Source organism: Sciurus carolinensis, chromosome 3 (genome assembly GCF_902686445.1).
Source record: "Sciurus carolinensis chromosome 3, mSciCar1.2, whole genome shotgun sequence".
Taxonomy (NCBI): Eukaryota; Metazoa; Chordata; class Mammalia; order Rodentia; family Sciuridae; genus Sciurus; species Sciurus carolinensis.
The window spans coordinates 50395064-50411293 of NC_062215.1; the positions used below are offsets into that span (position 1 = coordinate 50395064).

General features: G+C 38.2%; 1 protein-coding gene across 1 annotated transcript in view; it reads left to right on the plus strand.

Annotated features, from left to right (window-relative positions):
- Positions 1-16230, plus strand: part of Stx8 (syntaxin 8) — a 248723-nt gene that overhangs the window by 17491 nt on the left and 215002 nt on the right. The window contains exon 4 of the mRNA XM_047546175.1: positions 704-814. Coding sequence (XP_047402131.1) covers positions 704-814 — 111 coding nt within the window. The remainder of the gene's footprint in view (positions 1-703; positions 815-16230) is intronic.

Genomic DNA, 16230 nt, shown 5'->3' on the forward strand with positions numbered 1-16230 from the left:
TTAAGATTGTAGATAATGGTCAAAATAGGACTAAAACTCTAGTCTTTGAAATTTCTACTTGAGCATACTTACAAGAATTTCTTTGTAATTTTCCTTAAAGATCATGTAATATATATAAACAAGGAACTGATGGTGACAATTTTTACAGCAAATTATCCATAAAGTGGCACTTTAAAATATATATTCCTGGTCTATTACCAGGTGTTAAAAAGCAGGCAATTTAAAACATGGTATCTTGGAGCTCCCTCCACCCCAAGTTTGATCTCAGTTGGGGATCAAACTCAGGCCATACATACTCTAGGCAAGTGCTCTACCACTGAGCCCTATCCTCACACCTGTCTTAGGAAAACACCCTTGAACACTGACACCTAAAACTCAAAACCTAAAGAATCACTGAGCCAGACTGCTCGTTTGACTGGTCACTGGAAGGAAAATATTTACTTCGTGTATTTCTCAGTGCAAGAATTTCTGTAGTGATCTGTCAATGTTCATACATTCCTTTGCAATAGTATTGGCAAGGTCATTTACCTGGAGGATCAGTGGAGTTGAAAGTCAGAGCAGGAAAAGCTGAAGAACGGGTTCTCTTCTGGATAGTAGTGATTAAAATGTAAGAGCTGCAGGTGACTTGAATAGAACCTTTAAAAACATAATAGGTAAAACCAGGTAACACATCCACCACTGGACCTTAACAAGGTGTCCTCAGAACACAACTGGAAGGGGATCGGAGACAGAACCTACTGGATGATCTTGTAACACGAGAGAGACTACTTCTGGCATCCTTTAAGAATGAGGGTGCAGAGCCAGACCTAATCAGGTATGATTTTTTTTTTTTTTTTAACAGGAATTACTTGGCGGGTACAGATTTACTTGCTGTTATTACAATTGTTTCCAGAATGGTTTTAGATCTTTATAAAATCTTTTTGGTTCATTTGGAGTGTTTGAGTAATTTTTTATTCAGTTTAATTTTTATTTTCTAGATTTAGTAAACTGAGTATGTTTAGCTGTATCCCATATTGGGTAGAACATACTCAGGAGAATACAGCATCAGAAAATTTGATTTACATTCTTTGGTTGAGTTTTCTGCATTGTTAGCTGCCTTGTAAACTCTTAAAGTCACTACTTAATCAACGTGGGGAAATGAGTTTTGTTTTTAAATTGGTGTGTTGAAAAAAATGTGTCCTGGTAAGACTGTAGTCTGGGGCTCATAGAGGTAGGGGTTTGCATTGGTTGGGTTCTTTTCCTGGCTCTTTGCCACTGAGTGATTCACACACTAACAGAGCTTACAGCTGCTCAGAACTGAGCTCTGTTGGAAGACCTGGAGAAGGAGTCTGACTTTCAAGGATGCAGTTAATGAACCATAAATTGTTACATCTTTACAATTGGCCTCCCCCCTGCTTCTTGAATTCTCTTAACTTCTTTGTGGAAACCATCCCAGAAGGGGTGATGTGTTCATTGTGGAGAAGCTGCTAGTTTTTGCTTAGTTCCTCATAAAGAATAATAAGTTCCCTGAGGGCAATGTTGTTTTATTTACTTATTTATTTGGTACTGGGGATTGAGCCCAGAGGTACTTTATTACTGAGCTACATCCCCAACCCTTTTTCATTTTGAGACAGGGACTCTTTAGGTTGGTGAGGCTGGCCTTGAGCTTGTGATTCTCTTGCTTCAGCCTCCTGAGTCTCTGGAATAACAGGAGTGCACCTCTGTGCCCAGCTCAGGGCAGTGGTTTTTGACCCTAGACTTGCACTACCAGACTTCTCTCCAGCTCAGGCCCAGTGGGGATCTCAGGTGATTCTCATAAGCAGTCAGGATTGTACCCTACCCTAGGACAAATGGAAGAGGATCCAACACATTCTTTCCCACTGGTCCCAGGCATCTTAGGAGTAAACAGTCCAAGGTTTTCAAAAAGAAATTATGAAATGCAAGAAGTTAGATGAAATGATAAGTTATTTCTGTGGAGAAATGAAATGTGGAGTCGGCAATGGAGGAGTTGTGATCTGCTCTGGGCAGTGTCCTAGGCAGGGTTTTCAGTGTAGACTGTAGCTTGTGGTGGGCTGATTAACTGTGGCCCCGAATAGTCTCTGCAGTATTCAGTCCCATGGATGCAGAAGTGGATGACAACAGTGATCTTGGCTGGAATAATAGAATAGTTGAGCAAAGGAATCCAAGAGGGGCCATTACATTAAAGGAAGAGGTCTGTTTAGTTAAGAAAATAATAGGGGCATGTTAGGGGGAATGTGTTTCATGGCGGAGAGGGGATCAAGAAGAGAGAAGGTGGTCAGAAGGGAGAAAAAGCATTTAAATAATTGTACTTGGTCATGGCAGAGGTGGTCATGATAAATAGTAATTTTTATCATTTGGTAAGAGTCTGTTAGGAGGCCAGGAAAAAAAAAAATCTGTTAGACACCAGACTCCACTTATTGCTCTTCATTAACTGTAATTTAATGATGTTGAAGGGGCCAGCTTGAGAATTAGCTGACCCTAGCCTTGCACTATTGGCTGGGCTGTGGTGGGTGGGGGAGGTCTGGGGGTTGTTTGCTAGACTGAGGATGGCACACATCCAGGACCTCACACATGCTAGACAAGTATTTTTTCACTGAACTACATCCCCACAGGTTTTTATTTGTTTGTTTTTTTTAAATTTTGAGACAGGGCCTCAATAAATTGTTGAGGCTGGCCTTAAACTTGTGATCCTCCTGCTTCAGCCTCTGGAGTAGCTGGGATTACAGATGTGCACCACCAGCCCAGCCCTTATGGCTTTTGTTTAGTTGTTGTTTTGATTCCTTCTTGCCTGTCTTTTCTCTCACCCCTTATCTCTCTCATGATAATCTCTGTATCCTTGCTATTCCAAGTGGGGCCTGCAGAGGAGCAGCATCAGCATCACCTGGAAACCTGTTAGACATTCCGAAACTAAGGCCCCAACCCAGACCTACCAAATCAAAATCTGTATTTTAACAAGATCATCAGATGATCTGAAGGCATACTACAATTTGAGAAATACTTTATATGGTTTGTAGCACTCCACATATGGTTTGTAGCACTCTGAATCAGAATTACACAAGGGGCTTACCAAAAAAAGAAAGAGACAAACAGAAAAATACAAGGGTTTGGACCATATACTTGGAAAATATGATTAGTCATCTTGGGGTAAGGCCTGGATAGCAGTAAGCCTGGAGGATGCTCTAGGTAGCAGGGTTAGAGCCACTGCTTCCTGTCATGGCACAGTAGTAATGATACTAATCTACATCTGCTGTTTGTTTTCTTTGTGCCAGGATTATGCTTGGCTTTGCCTGTGCGTTTGCTCAGGAGATCTTTACATTATCCTGTTTTACAGAAGAGAAACTGAGGCTCGGTGGTGTTAATTCTAAAGTTCATTGCACCATACAAAGAGCTGAACTAGGCTTCAGAAGGACCCAGCTCTTTAGCTTAGTTGTTCCTCACTCATCTGGGCCTCAGAATCATTGATCTTAAACTGGGGTATGTGTTCTGTCCATCATTTATGGTTGTTAGGACCCAGTGAGGTGATTGCTATGTTAAGGACTGCAAACTTTAAAACTTTTATACATACAAGGTGATATTACTGGAGCATTGTGTCTCCATCAGGTTAGGAGGGAGCTCACGTTACTTCCTGGATGTGGATACCTTATGTCCTGTTATACTTCCAAGTTCTATAGGATCCTGACCTCTTCTATCAATTTTGTTCCATGTGCTGCACCTGGACCTCTGCCCTCCCATTCTCCCCTTCCAAATTTTGTTTGTTCTGTGTCCTCTTTGATCAGTGCTTAGCTTGCTGCCTATTGTCTTATTAGTAGTCACTCTCACATTAATTCTGGCTATGGAATCAATATCTGGCAGTGACTTGTCTTCTGGAGATATTTTAACCAAAGCCTACTTGAATCCTAGGATTTAAACTGAAGTAAATTAGTTGATGGAAGGTTTTGGGGAAATTGGCAGGTTAGTTGTAGAGATGGGTTTTGCTTGTTGATTGTTTTTTTTTGGATGTAGGCCTTCTGAGGTCCTCTTAAATCCTACTACTAGGACTGCCTCCTGCTTGTCTGTGTATATAGCTGATACACATGGAGGCCTAAGCTGTTACTAATTGGTTTGCTGGTGAATGTTTGGGGTGACTTGGGGGCAGAGAGATCAGAGTGATGAGAAAGTGTGAAATAAAGGTAAGTGAAGTCTTGAGCATTGTAATAACTAAGGTAACTGACCAGACTTACTTACATGCTCTCAGTGTGAAACTGAGGGGTGTGTGTGTATGTGTGTGTGTGTGTGTGTGTGTGTGTGTGTATACTTTGTCTTTTTCATTTAGGAACAAAAGTCTAGAATCATTCAGAGTAAGCTTTCAGAAGAATTCTGTTTAAAAAGTATGTAAGCACTGTGGAGGAGAAATGACTGCTGAGGAGTGATAGGGAGAAGGTGCAAATGGACATGACAGATGGTGATGATCCATTCCACATGGCATGGAGTCTGGCCAAAAGTGAAAAAACAATGTGACAAAGAGATATCGACCAAGAAGAAGCCAAGAAGCCAAGAAGAAACAAAATCGTTGCAGGTTAAAAAAAGGAAAGAGAATAGCAGATGACCTGGAAGGTGGATTCCTTCCCTCCATTGGTGAATCCTTATTGGGACAAGATTGCTTTAGAACACCGCATCCACCCTGAAAGGAATATGTCTGCAGATACTTGTCCAAAAAGTGCGATAGACATTCCAGGGGAGTCAAATCAATAAGGAAATGAATACTAGATAAAAACCACTCTGAAATATTGCATGAAGGGACCCCTGTAGAAGGGTTATAAAAAGTGTACACTCAGATTGCATTGATCCAGCTGGTTGGGGAAGACAGCATAATCACTTACTTACAAGCAAGAAGTGTAACAATGATTTGCATGAATGAAGTCAAAATAGTTCATCTTAGATCCTCTTAGAATCAGTGTTTGCTGGTCTTTGATTCCATTCACCTGCTTATATCATAGTGTTATTTTCGCCTTCTTTATCTCTGATCCTCTTTCTTGAGACCTCTTCTTCCATCCCTAACTTCTCATACCTAATAATTCTTTTTCCTGGACCTAGCCTCAGCTCTGAGTGTCTGAATTCAGTCACAGACATGACCAGTTTCAGCTCACAATTTGACCGTACGCTCTGGCCTCCCGATTGTCAGGTTGCCCACATTTTTTTTTTTTTTTTTTTTGCGGTACTGGGGAGCGAACTCAGGGCCTTGCGCTTGCAAGGCAAGCACTCTACCAGCTGAACTATCTCCCCAGCCCCCCAGTCATTTTTAATATCAACTGTTAGGACTTTTCAATCTGTAGAGAAACTTCATTTCCTTCTCTGCCTGTTGATTTCTCTGGTGTCCCCAGTGACTCACAAAGATTTCCTCAATTCTTTTCACAGTTAGTTTCTAGTTTTGGGCTCCTCTAACATTTTTGTTTACTTCTGAAATTCTTGATACTAGGGAAGTCAGTTTGGTTACTTCGTCACTTTGGGATGGGCCAGGGGCACATGTGTTTCCCTTAGATCATGCCTACCAAGTTGGCCAGAATGCTCTGTCAGAACTTAAAATGTTACTGACTTTCCCTCTGATACATTTTGTCCATTAGTGCTATATTGTCACTTTAGAGAACTGGAGTTAATCTACTAACCAATGTTTCAGAGTTCCATAATTGCTCCCAGCAATACCTCAAAATCACTTGCTCCCCCAGAGCTCTTCTTGAAACCCCATGAACCTCTCTACCTTCCTAGAGCTTCCTACCTCAGTTTCCCTCTTTCTTGTTTGCTTTGTGCAGTTCTCTTTTCTTCCCCATCCTTCATTCCCAAGAATCCTTGTACTTGGCCCCTTTCTTCTTTTTGCTCTTCCTCCTCAGATGGGACCTTATTAAGGGAAGAAGAGTATTGTCAAACTTCAGTTTGGATTAGCATTTTCTTTAAGCAGACATTAATGTGCCAGTCACATAATTGAATGTGTAGCTGTCATGTGATGGAATCTTCATTTTACCTTAGGGATTATTGGTCATTATTCTAGAGCAGTAATCCTTTGTCCAAATAAGCAATGGTTGACTAATTTAGGGCATTTGGCAACTCGTTAAACAAGTCTCTGTGCAACAATGTCTCTTAGAAGAAGATAAGCCCTGACTCATAAAGCTTCTGATTTAAAAGCCCACCGCTCTTTATATTTGGGAGCATTGCTAAATCTTACAATTAGTTAAATCTTTATCTGTAAAGAGAAAGAAAAATCATTGCATACTCCATTGCTCTGTGACCATCTCAAAGATTATGTGATTAACTTGACTGCAGTGGGTGGCTAATTGGCTAAGCTTTAATCTTCACACCACCAACTAGGTAGAGGATTATAGGGAAGAGGAAGTTATTTAAAGTTTGAGTTGGTAGTTATATGTCAGGAAGAATGTTAAGAGGACCAATTGCTAAAATCAAAAGGAGGTGACAGTGAAATGCTCACAATTTCTTAGAAAGTGAATCTTTAATTTCAGATATGTACTTTTTTCTTGAGTGCTGAAAAAACCCTTGGTATGTCTGATATCTGTTTCCTGTTACCATATAGGTAGACCTGATAGGCAAAAGAAAAATTTACATTAAATCTTACATGAAAAATACCCCTTCCTCATTTTAAACCATTGAATATTGTATTTCAGTTCAACATTTGGTTTATAAGGAGGATTTGTATCTGATAGTATTTGAATTTCCTAAAGAGTTATTGATCTTATACTTTGTTATTTAATGTTATTAACCCATGACAGACATATTCTTCTAGAAGTTATGAGGAAATATACCTACATCATTAGCTAGCTCATGTGAGACAGTGGATAAGTCATAAATACTTGTTGCTTTTATTTATGCCCAGAAATATGGTAACTACTAGCTTTTCTGACATTGAATGTGCTGAGATCAGTAATGTTTGACTTTCCTCTATTTAAAGAAACCCAAGGATACTTGGGCCAAGGAGGTATTAAGGACAGTCAAGAATATTGAAAGTGCCTGCTAATTTAATCAAAGGTAATTAAGCAAGAATATAGTGATAAAGCCTTCTTTCCTTAAATAGTTGTCTGTTGGGTGCCTACTGTGCTGGGAATGTGGTGGCAAAAAGCCAAGAGCAAAACACCTACATTTTTGCAACTAAGCTGATAGTTCAATGAGTTGCCTATCTTGGTTACCCATACAATGATATGGAATACACAATGATGTAAAATGAAAAATATCACATCAGTAAGTAAATTCAGTAGAAAAGCATATTGTGCTTTGAGAGAGTATCAGTGGGAAACCTGTTTTGCTAGGGAGACCCCATGGCTTAATACCGAATCATTTTTCTTTTTTTTTTTTTTTTACAGGTGTGTATTTTGTATCTTGATCAAGATTTTACATAACTCTGGGGCAAGAATCAAAACCTACACACTGCTGAATGAGTATTTGTTTAATGAATGGACATTGTTCCACTTTTTTCTGTGTCTCCCATCATACCCACAGAGTTAGGTGTGTAGCAAGCAACTTTTTGCTGATTGAAAGGTTGACTGAGTCAGGATGTGATAGGTTGTGCTGTGATACCTAAACAAACCTGGGATGTCAGGCTTTTAATATATGAACGCTTTCTTGCCTGCCTAATGTCAAGTCTGGCAGTTCTCTTGGATGGCATGATTCAGATTGATTTTGTTTCCATCTTAAGTGTATGTGGTCATGGCACAAGACCTCCATGTTTCCCCAGATTGGAGCAGAGAGGGGATGTGGAGAACTCACACCCTCTTACATGCTTTGGCCTGCAAGTTTCTTATATTCACCCCATTGACTGTGATGAGTCTCATGGCTCCAAGAGGTTGAAGACTATAACCCCTCTCTGTGCTTAAGAAGCAACTGAAATGGGACATGAACCTTTGTCTCTGCCTCACTGATTATTTTGAGTAATTTGATGGAAAGATTAGTGACTCTGGTATAGTTTTGCTACTTTCTTAGTCCATAGAGATTAGAATTGGAAGTTACTAGAGACAGATAAGGTGGGATTTGTTCATTTATAATGCCTATTCTTGAAGCGGTCAGTCTGGTAAGGGAAACAAGAACAAACATCATACCACAATAAAACAAGGGTGAACAGGTGTATAAATGTTGTTTCTGTGGCAGTTGGAGGAGGACTAAGTGCAGGGTCTGAATAAAGAAGATGGTACTTATTGTTCTGCTTACTCCAACCAACAATTAGGTGGATGCCTGAGTTTAGCTCCCTATACTAATATACACTACTCTCAACTACAGGGAACATGTAAATGCTGTTCAAAGTGGATTAAATAAAGAAAATATCACATAATAATTTCCAAATTTAAAGCAAGAAAAGGGTTGATGAATTTACCAGCTCACTGATGCCATCTAGTATCTGGGTTCTTCTTTTCTTGTTTCTTTGGTGCTGAACCCAGGGGCACTTTACCACTGAGCTACATCCCCAACCCCTGCTTTTTTTTTTTTTTTCTCTTTTTTTACAGATTGCATTTTGATTCCTTATACACAAATGGGGTATAACTTTTCATTTCTATGGTTGTACACAATGTAATTTCACACCATTCATGTAATCAAACATGTAATCGGGTAAGAATGTCTGTCTCAGTTCACTAACTTTCCTTCCCCGCCCTGCTCCTGCCCCATTTTCCTCTACACAAGCCAAAGTTCCTCCATTCTTCTCTTACCTCCCATCCCTGTATGTATCATTATCCACTTATCAGAGAAAACATTTGCCTTTGTTTTTCTGGGTTTGGCTTATTTCTCTTAGCATGATAGTCTCCAATTCCATCCATTTACCAGAAAATGCCATAATATTATTCTTTATAGCTGAGTAGTATTCCATTGTATATATATACCAGTTTCTTTACCCATTCATCAATTGAAGGGCATCTAAGTTGGTTCCATAATCTGACTATAGTGAATCGAGCAGCTATAAACATTGATGTGGCTGCTTTACTGTAGTATGCTGATTTTAAGTTCTTTGGTTATAAACTGAGGAATGGGATAACTGGGTCAAATGGTGGCTCCTTTTCAAGTTTTCAGAGTCATCTCCAGATGCTTTCCAGAGTGGCTACACCAATTTGCAACTCTATCAGCAATGTATGAGTGTGCCTTTTCCCCCACATCCATACCAACACTTATTATTGCTGTGTTTTTGATAGTAACTGTTATAATTAGAGTTAGATGATATCTTAGGGTGGTTTTAATTTGCATTTCTCTAATTACTAGAGATGATGAGCACTTTTTCATATATTTGATTGATCACCTATATATCTTCTTCTGTGAAGTGTCTGCCCAGTTCCTTGGCCCATTTATTGATTGTGTTCTTTGTATTTTTGGTGTAAAGTTTTTTTAAGTTCTTTATAAATTTTGGAGATTAGTGCTCTGTCCACAGTATGTGTGGAAAAGATTTACTCCCTCTCTGTAGGCTCTCTTTTCACATTTTGCTGAGAAAAAGCTTTTTAGTGTGAATCCTTACCATTTATTGATTCTTGCTTTTATTTCTTGTGCTCTGGGGGTCTTGTTAAGGAAGTCTGGTCCTAAGCCAACGTGATGAAGATTCGGGCCTACTTTTTATTTTATTTGGTGAAGGGTCTCAGGTCTAATTTCTAGGTCCTTGATCCATTTTGAGTTGAGTTTTATGCAGGGTGAGAGATAGGGGTTTAATTTCATTTTACTGCATATGAATTTCCAGTTTTCCCAGCACCATTTGTTGAAGAGACTATCTTTTCTCCATTGTATGTTTCTGGCACCTTTGTCTAGTATGAGATAACTATACTTATGTGGGTTTGTCTCTGTGTCTTCTATTCTGTACCATTTGTCTACCTGTCTATTTTGGTGCCAATACTATGCCATTTTTGTTACTATTGCTCTATAGTAGAGTTTAAGGCTTGGTATCGTGATGCCTCCTGTATCATTCTTCCTGCCCAGGATTGCTTTGGCTATTCTGGGTCTTTTGTTCTTCCAGATGAATTTCATGATTGCTTTTTCTATTTCTATGAGGAATGACATTGGGATTTTAATTGGAATTGCATTAAATCTGTATAGTGCCTTTGGAAGTATGACCATTTTGATAATATTAATTCTGCCTATCCAAGAACATGGGAGATCTTTCCATCTTCTAAGGTTTTCTTTAATTTCTTTCTTTAGTGTTCTGTAGTTTTCATTGTAGAGGTCTTTCACCTCTTTTGTTAGATTGATTCCCAAGTTTTTTTTTTTTTTTTGAGGCTATTGTAAATGGAGGAGTTTTCCTAATTTGTCTTTCAGAGGATTCATTGCTTATGTATGGACATGCTTTAGATTTATGTGTGTTGATTTTATATCCTGCTACTTTGCTGAATTAATTTATTCTAGAAGTTTTCTGGTGGAGTTTTTTGGATCCTCTAAATGTAGAATCATGTCGTCGGCAAATAGTGATAGCTTGAGTTCTTCTTTTCCTATTCATATCCCTTTAATTTCTTTGGTTTGTCTAATTGAGCTGACTAGTATTTCAAGCACGGTATTGAATAGAAGTGGTGAAAGAGGGAATCCCTGTCTTGTTCCAGTTTTTAGAGGGAATGCTTTCAATTTTTCTCCATTAAGAATGATGTTGGCCATGGGCTTAGCATAAATAGCCTTTACAATATTGAGGTATATTCCTACTATTCTTTTTTTTTTTTTTTTTTTTTTTTAGTATTTGAGCATGAAGGGGTGCTGTATTTTATCAAACACTTTTTCTGCATCTTTTGAAATAATCATATGATTCCTAACCTTAAGTCTATTGATGTGATGAATTGCATTTTTTGATTTCTGGTTGTTGAGCCAACCTTGCATCCTCAGGATGAACCCTACTTGATCATGGTGCACTCTCTTTTTAATATGCTTTTGTATGTGATGCCAGAATTTTGTTAAGGATTTTTGCATTTATGTTCATCAGAGATATTGGTCTAAAGTTTTCTTTCCTTGATGCATCTTTGTCTGAGTTTGGTATCAGAGTGATACTAGCTTCATAAAATGAGTTTGGAGGGGTTCCCTCCTTTTCTATTTCATAGAATACTTTGAGGAGTATTGGTATTAAGTTCTTCTTTGAATGTCCTGTAGAACTCAGCTGAGAATCCGTCTGGTCCCAGACTTTTCTTGGTTGGTAGGCTTTTGATGATTTCTTCTATTTCATTCCTTGAAATTGATCTGTTTAAATTGTATATGTCCTCCTGATTTAGTTTGGGTGGATCATATGTCTCTAGAAATTTGTTGATGTCTTCGAGATTTTCTGTTTTGTTGGAGTAGATTTTCAAAGTAGCTTCTAATGTTATGTATTTCAATGGTGTCTGTTGTGATATTTCCTTTTTCATCACAAATTTTAGTAATTTGAGTTTTCTCTTTCCTCTTTGTTATTGTGGATAAGAGTTTATCTATTTTGTTTGCTTTTTCAAAGAACCAACTTTTTGTTTTGTCAATTTTTTTGAATTGTTTCTTTTGTTTCAATTTCATTGATTTCAGCTCTGATTTTAATTATCTCTTGTCTTTTACTACTTTTGGTGTTGTTCTGTTCCTCTTTTTCTAGGACTTTTTTTTTTTTTTTTTTTGCGGTGCTGGGGATCAAACCCAGGGACTTGTGCTTGCAACGCAAGCACTCTACTGACTGAGCTATCTCCCCAGCCCTTTCTAGGACTTTGAGATGCAATGTTAGGTCATTTGATTGTTGACGTTTTATTCTTTTCTTAATGTGCTTCATGCAATGAATTTTCCTCTTAGTACTGCTTTCATAGTGTCCCAGAGATTTTTGATATGTTGTATTGTCATTCTCATTTATCTCTAAGAATTTTTTATCTCTTCCTTGGTGTCTTCTGTTATCCATGCTTCATTCAATAGCATATTATTTAGTCTCCAGGTGTTGGAGTAGTTTGTTTTTTATTTTATCATTGATTTCTAATTTTCATTCCATTATGATCTGATAAAATACAAGGTAGTATCTCTCTATTTTTTTTTTTTTTTTGTATTTACTAAGGGCTGCTTTGTGGCATAACATATGGTCTAATTTAGAGAAAGATCCATGTTGCTGATATTCACTTGTTGATGGATGGAATATTCTATATATGTCTGTTAAGTCTGAGTTATTGATTGTGTTATAGAGTTCTATGGTTTCTTAGTTCAGTTTTTGTTTGGAAGATCTATCCAGTGGTGAGAGCAGTGTGTTAAGGTCACCCAGATTTATTGTGTTGAGGTTTATTTGGTTCCTAGAATTGAGAAGGAATTATTTGATGTACATGGATATGCCATTGTTTGGGGCATAAATATTTATGATTGTTATGTCTTACTGATTTATGTTTCCCTTAAGCAGTATGAAATGTCCTTCTTTATCCCTTCTGACTAACTTTGGCTTGAAGTTCACTTTATATGATATTAGGATGGAAACCCCTGCTTTTTTACTGAGTTAGTGTGTGTGGTATTTTTTTTCCCATCCTTTCACCTTTAGTCTGTGGATGTCTTTTTCTATGAGATGAGTCTCTTGAAGGCAGCATATTGTTGGGTCTTTCTTTTTAATTCAATCTGCCAGTCTATGTCTTTTGATTGATGAGTTTAGGCCATTAACATTCAGGGTTATTATTGAGATATGATTTGTATTCCAAGTCATTTTGGCTTACTTTTGGTTTTTAACTTGACTTGATTTCCCCTTTGATTGGCTTTCCTTTAGGGTGGTTCCTCCCTTTGCTGACTTACATTGTTGTTTTTCATTTCCTCCTCATGGAATATTTTGCTGAGAATATTCTGTAGCGCAGACTTTCTATTGGCAAATTCTTTTAACTTTTGTTTGTCATGGAAGGATTTTATTTTGTCCTCAAATCTGAAGGTTAGTTTTGCTGAGCATAAGATTCTTAGTTGGCAACCATGTTCTTTCAGAGCTTGAAATGTGTTGTTCTAGGCCCTTCTAGCTTTTAGATTCTGGGCTGAGAAATCTGCTGATATCCGTATTGTTTTCCCCCTGTGTGTAATCTGATGCTTTTCGCTTGCAGCCTTCAAAATCCTATCTTTATTTTGTATGTTAGGCACTTTCATTATAATATGCTTTGGTGTGGATCTGTTGTAAATTTGTGCATTTGGTGTTCCATATACCTCTTGTATTTGATTTTACACTTCATTCTTCAGGCTTGGGAAATTTTCTGCTATTATTTCATTGAATAAGTTGTTCATTCCTTTGGTTTGTATCTCTGTGCCTTCTTCAATCCCAATAATTCTTAAATTTGGTCTTTTTTTGATATCCCATAGTTTTTGGAGGTTCCGTTCATGATTTCTTACCATCTTCTTTGTTTGGTCACCTTTTCTCAAGATTAAATATTTTGTCTTCATTGTCTGAGGTTCTGTCTTCCAAGTGATCTAGTCTGTTGGTGATGCTTTCTATTGAGTTTTTTATTTGGTTTATTGTTTCTTTCATTTCAAGGATTTCTGTTTGTTTTCAGAATATCTATCTCTTTATTGAAATGCTCCTTTGTTTCCTACAGTTCCTCTTTTAATTGTTTATTGGAGTGATCACTTGCTGTCTGCATTTGCTCTCTTATCTCATCCTTTCTTTGTGAATCATTTTAATTATGTATATTCTGAACTCCCTTTCTGACATTTCTTCTACCCTTCTGTCATTGGAGTCTATTAATATAGAATCTTGGTTTGTTTGGAACACTTTCTTCCCTTGTTTTTTCATGTTGTTCACTTATCTTCACCTCTAGCAGTGCAGATCTGAGGTATTGCAGTTTCCCCACTATAGGCTTAAAGTGACCCTGCAGGTTTCCAAAACTTCTCCTTTAATGGGGAGATCTATAACAGCAGCACTCAGTACAAACAATATGCAGCCCTAAACCAAATAGCCCCTATGAAGGTATTAACAGTATTATCCTAATAAATAGAGGATAAGTTCAATTATTATCTATAATATAATCTATATATTTGCAATGAGGTCTACAGTTTCTAATGGTGGACAAAGAGGATGGGGAGGGGTGTAGATCTTGTTAATGCAAAAAGAAAAGAGTATATAGAGGTACTAGGTTGTAGGAAGAGTGAAAGTGGAATCAAAAGAAGTTGATTGTTAACATCAGAAAAGGGACAAGACTCTAAGGAAACAGGTAAACAAAAGGAAAATAGAGCAAGAAAAATAAAGAAATAAAAACTTAAATATTCCAAAAAGGAGAAATAAAATCAACACTATAAATCATATACTATTTAAACCTCCCAGTCTTCAGTAGCCTGATGCATGGGAGGTACCTGACAACGAGCTTCCAGTCTCCAGCAGGCATCTCAGGATGGGAGTTGCCCCATGTAAAGATGGCGGCTTCTGCTTCTGGGATAATCCAAGATGGTTGCACTGGCTTCCAAAGTGTTGGCAAATGGGTAGGTGCAGCACAGGCACCAATTGGGTGTGGGTGCCAAGTTCACACGGGGTGTGGACAGGGCTGGGGGTCCTGAAGACAGGGCGTGATAGATTGGGCGAGGGATCCTACAGGTCCTGGCTGTTGTCCCAAAATGGTGGCAGCCAATCCAGCGGGCTGTGACAGTGGACTTCCAGGCAACAGCGGGCAGCCAGTGATCCGCTGGTGGTCTGTGGGCTGTCTGCAGGATACCAGTGGATGATTGACAGGTAGAACTCGGGCAGTGTGTGATGGGTAGATGAAAGGCAGGCGATGAACAGGCAAGAGGTAGGCAAACGGGCAAATGGTGGATGATAGGCAACAGTCAGTCAGCGATTTGCACTCAAAAAGTAGACGATATGCTGTCAGAGGGCCGGTGATCATGGTGGACAAATGGGTTGAACAGCAGGTATTGATGAGCAGCAAAGACTGCCTCATTGAAAAACAGATTTTCCTCTACTTGAAAAATAAGGTATGGAGCGACCAGGAGCACAGCCTCCCTCTAGTTCACCACCTCGAACCCCTCCCCCCCTTTAATTTTTTATTTTGAAGCAGGGTCTTTCTGAGTTGCCAAGATTGCCCTGAAAACTACAATCCTCCTGTCTCAGCCTCTGGAGTAGATGGGATTACAAATATGCACAACTGCACCAGCCCAGGATCCTGGTTCTTGATACTCTTCATTTTGCTTTCCTCAGAGTGTTGACTTTCTCTTCAGACTGACTCCTCTTCTGGTCTCAGAATAGCCATAGCAGTTTGAAGGCACACTCTAAGCATAACACTACCAGAGGAAGGGGATATTTTGTATAAGCGAGATACTCATATGGCTAAGAAATCTAAAAAGCACTTAACAGTATTCACTGAAGACCCTATCACTGTCCCTCACTACTCAACAAAATTGTTAATAATTTTTGGTATATCCTTCTTCCAGGGTTCTCTTACGCATTTACCAACAAATACAATTGCATTTCCTTATTTTCTTCTGTCTTTCACACAAGTGGTAACATATTGTATGTACCATTCATTCTACAGCAATCTTTTGTCACCTGATCAAATATCTTGGGTGATTTTCCCATTGAGGACATAAGGTTTTGTGTTTAGCTTTTATAGGCTTAGAATATTTCATCGTATACACATAACCATAATTAACTAGTCTCTTAATAGATAGGTGTGTTCTCAGTCTTTTTCTATTACAGAATCATAGCAGTGAATAACTTGAAATGTAAGATATTTTGCACATATCACTAGACAGGTTCTTAAAAGTGGGATGAGTGGGTCAGAGGTATGTGCATTTGTAATTTGGATAGCATTTGGCAAGTTGCCCACCAGAGGGCTAGATCCAGTTTAGATTTGTGCCAACAATTTCTGTGAGTGCCTGTTTCCCTGTGGTTTTCCCCAAGGAGAGTTACTAAACTTTTGTATCCTACTCCCAACTGATATATAATGATAGTTTCATTATAGTAATATCTTAGAGTTTTATGTAATTACTGCATACAGTTATGGTGAACTAGGGTTGCAAAGTAATTCTCCTGTTTTTCCTAGTACTTTTGTTTTATAACTTAAATATTTGATCCATTTAGAATCTAAGTGACAAGGAATATAAATCCCACTTTTTTTTTTTCCCTACCTCACTATCCTATTTTTGTGTCTGGTTGTATTTCTTTTATCAAGAAGGTTATCTCATTTTCAAATTTGAGATTCTGACTTTATCATATAGTACATTCCTATGGACTGTTTCTGGACTTTGATGTGTTGTGTTGGTTCTTATGTGTTAGTACCTCAAAATATTGAGGTTTTCAGCTTTAATACATGATAGAGCTAGTCTTTTGTCATCAAACATCTTTTTAAGAGTTTCACGTTTTTT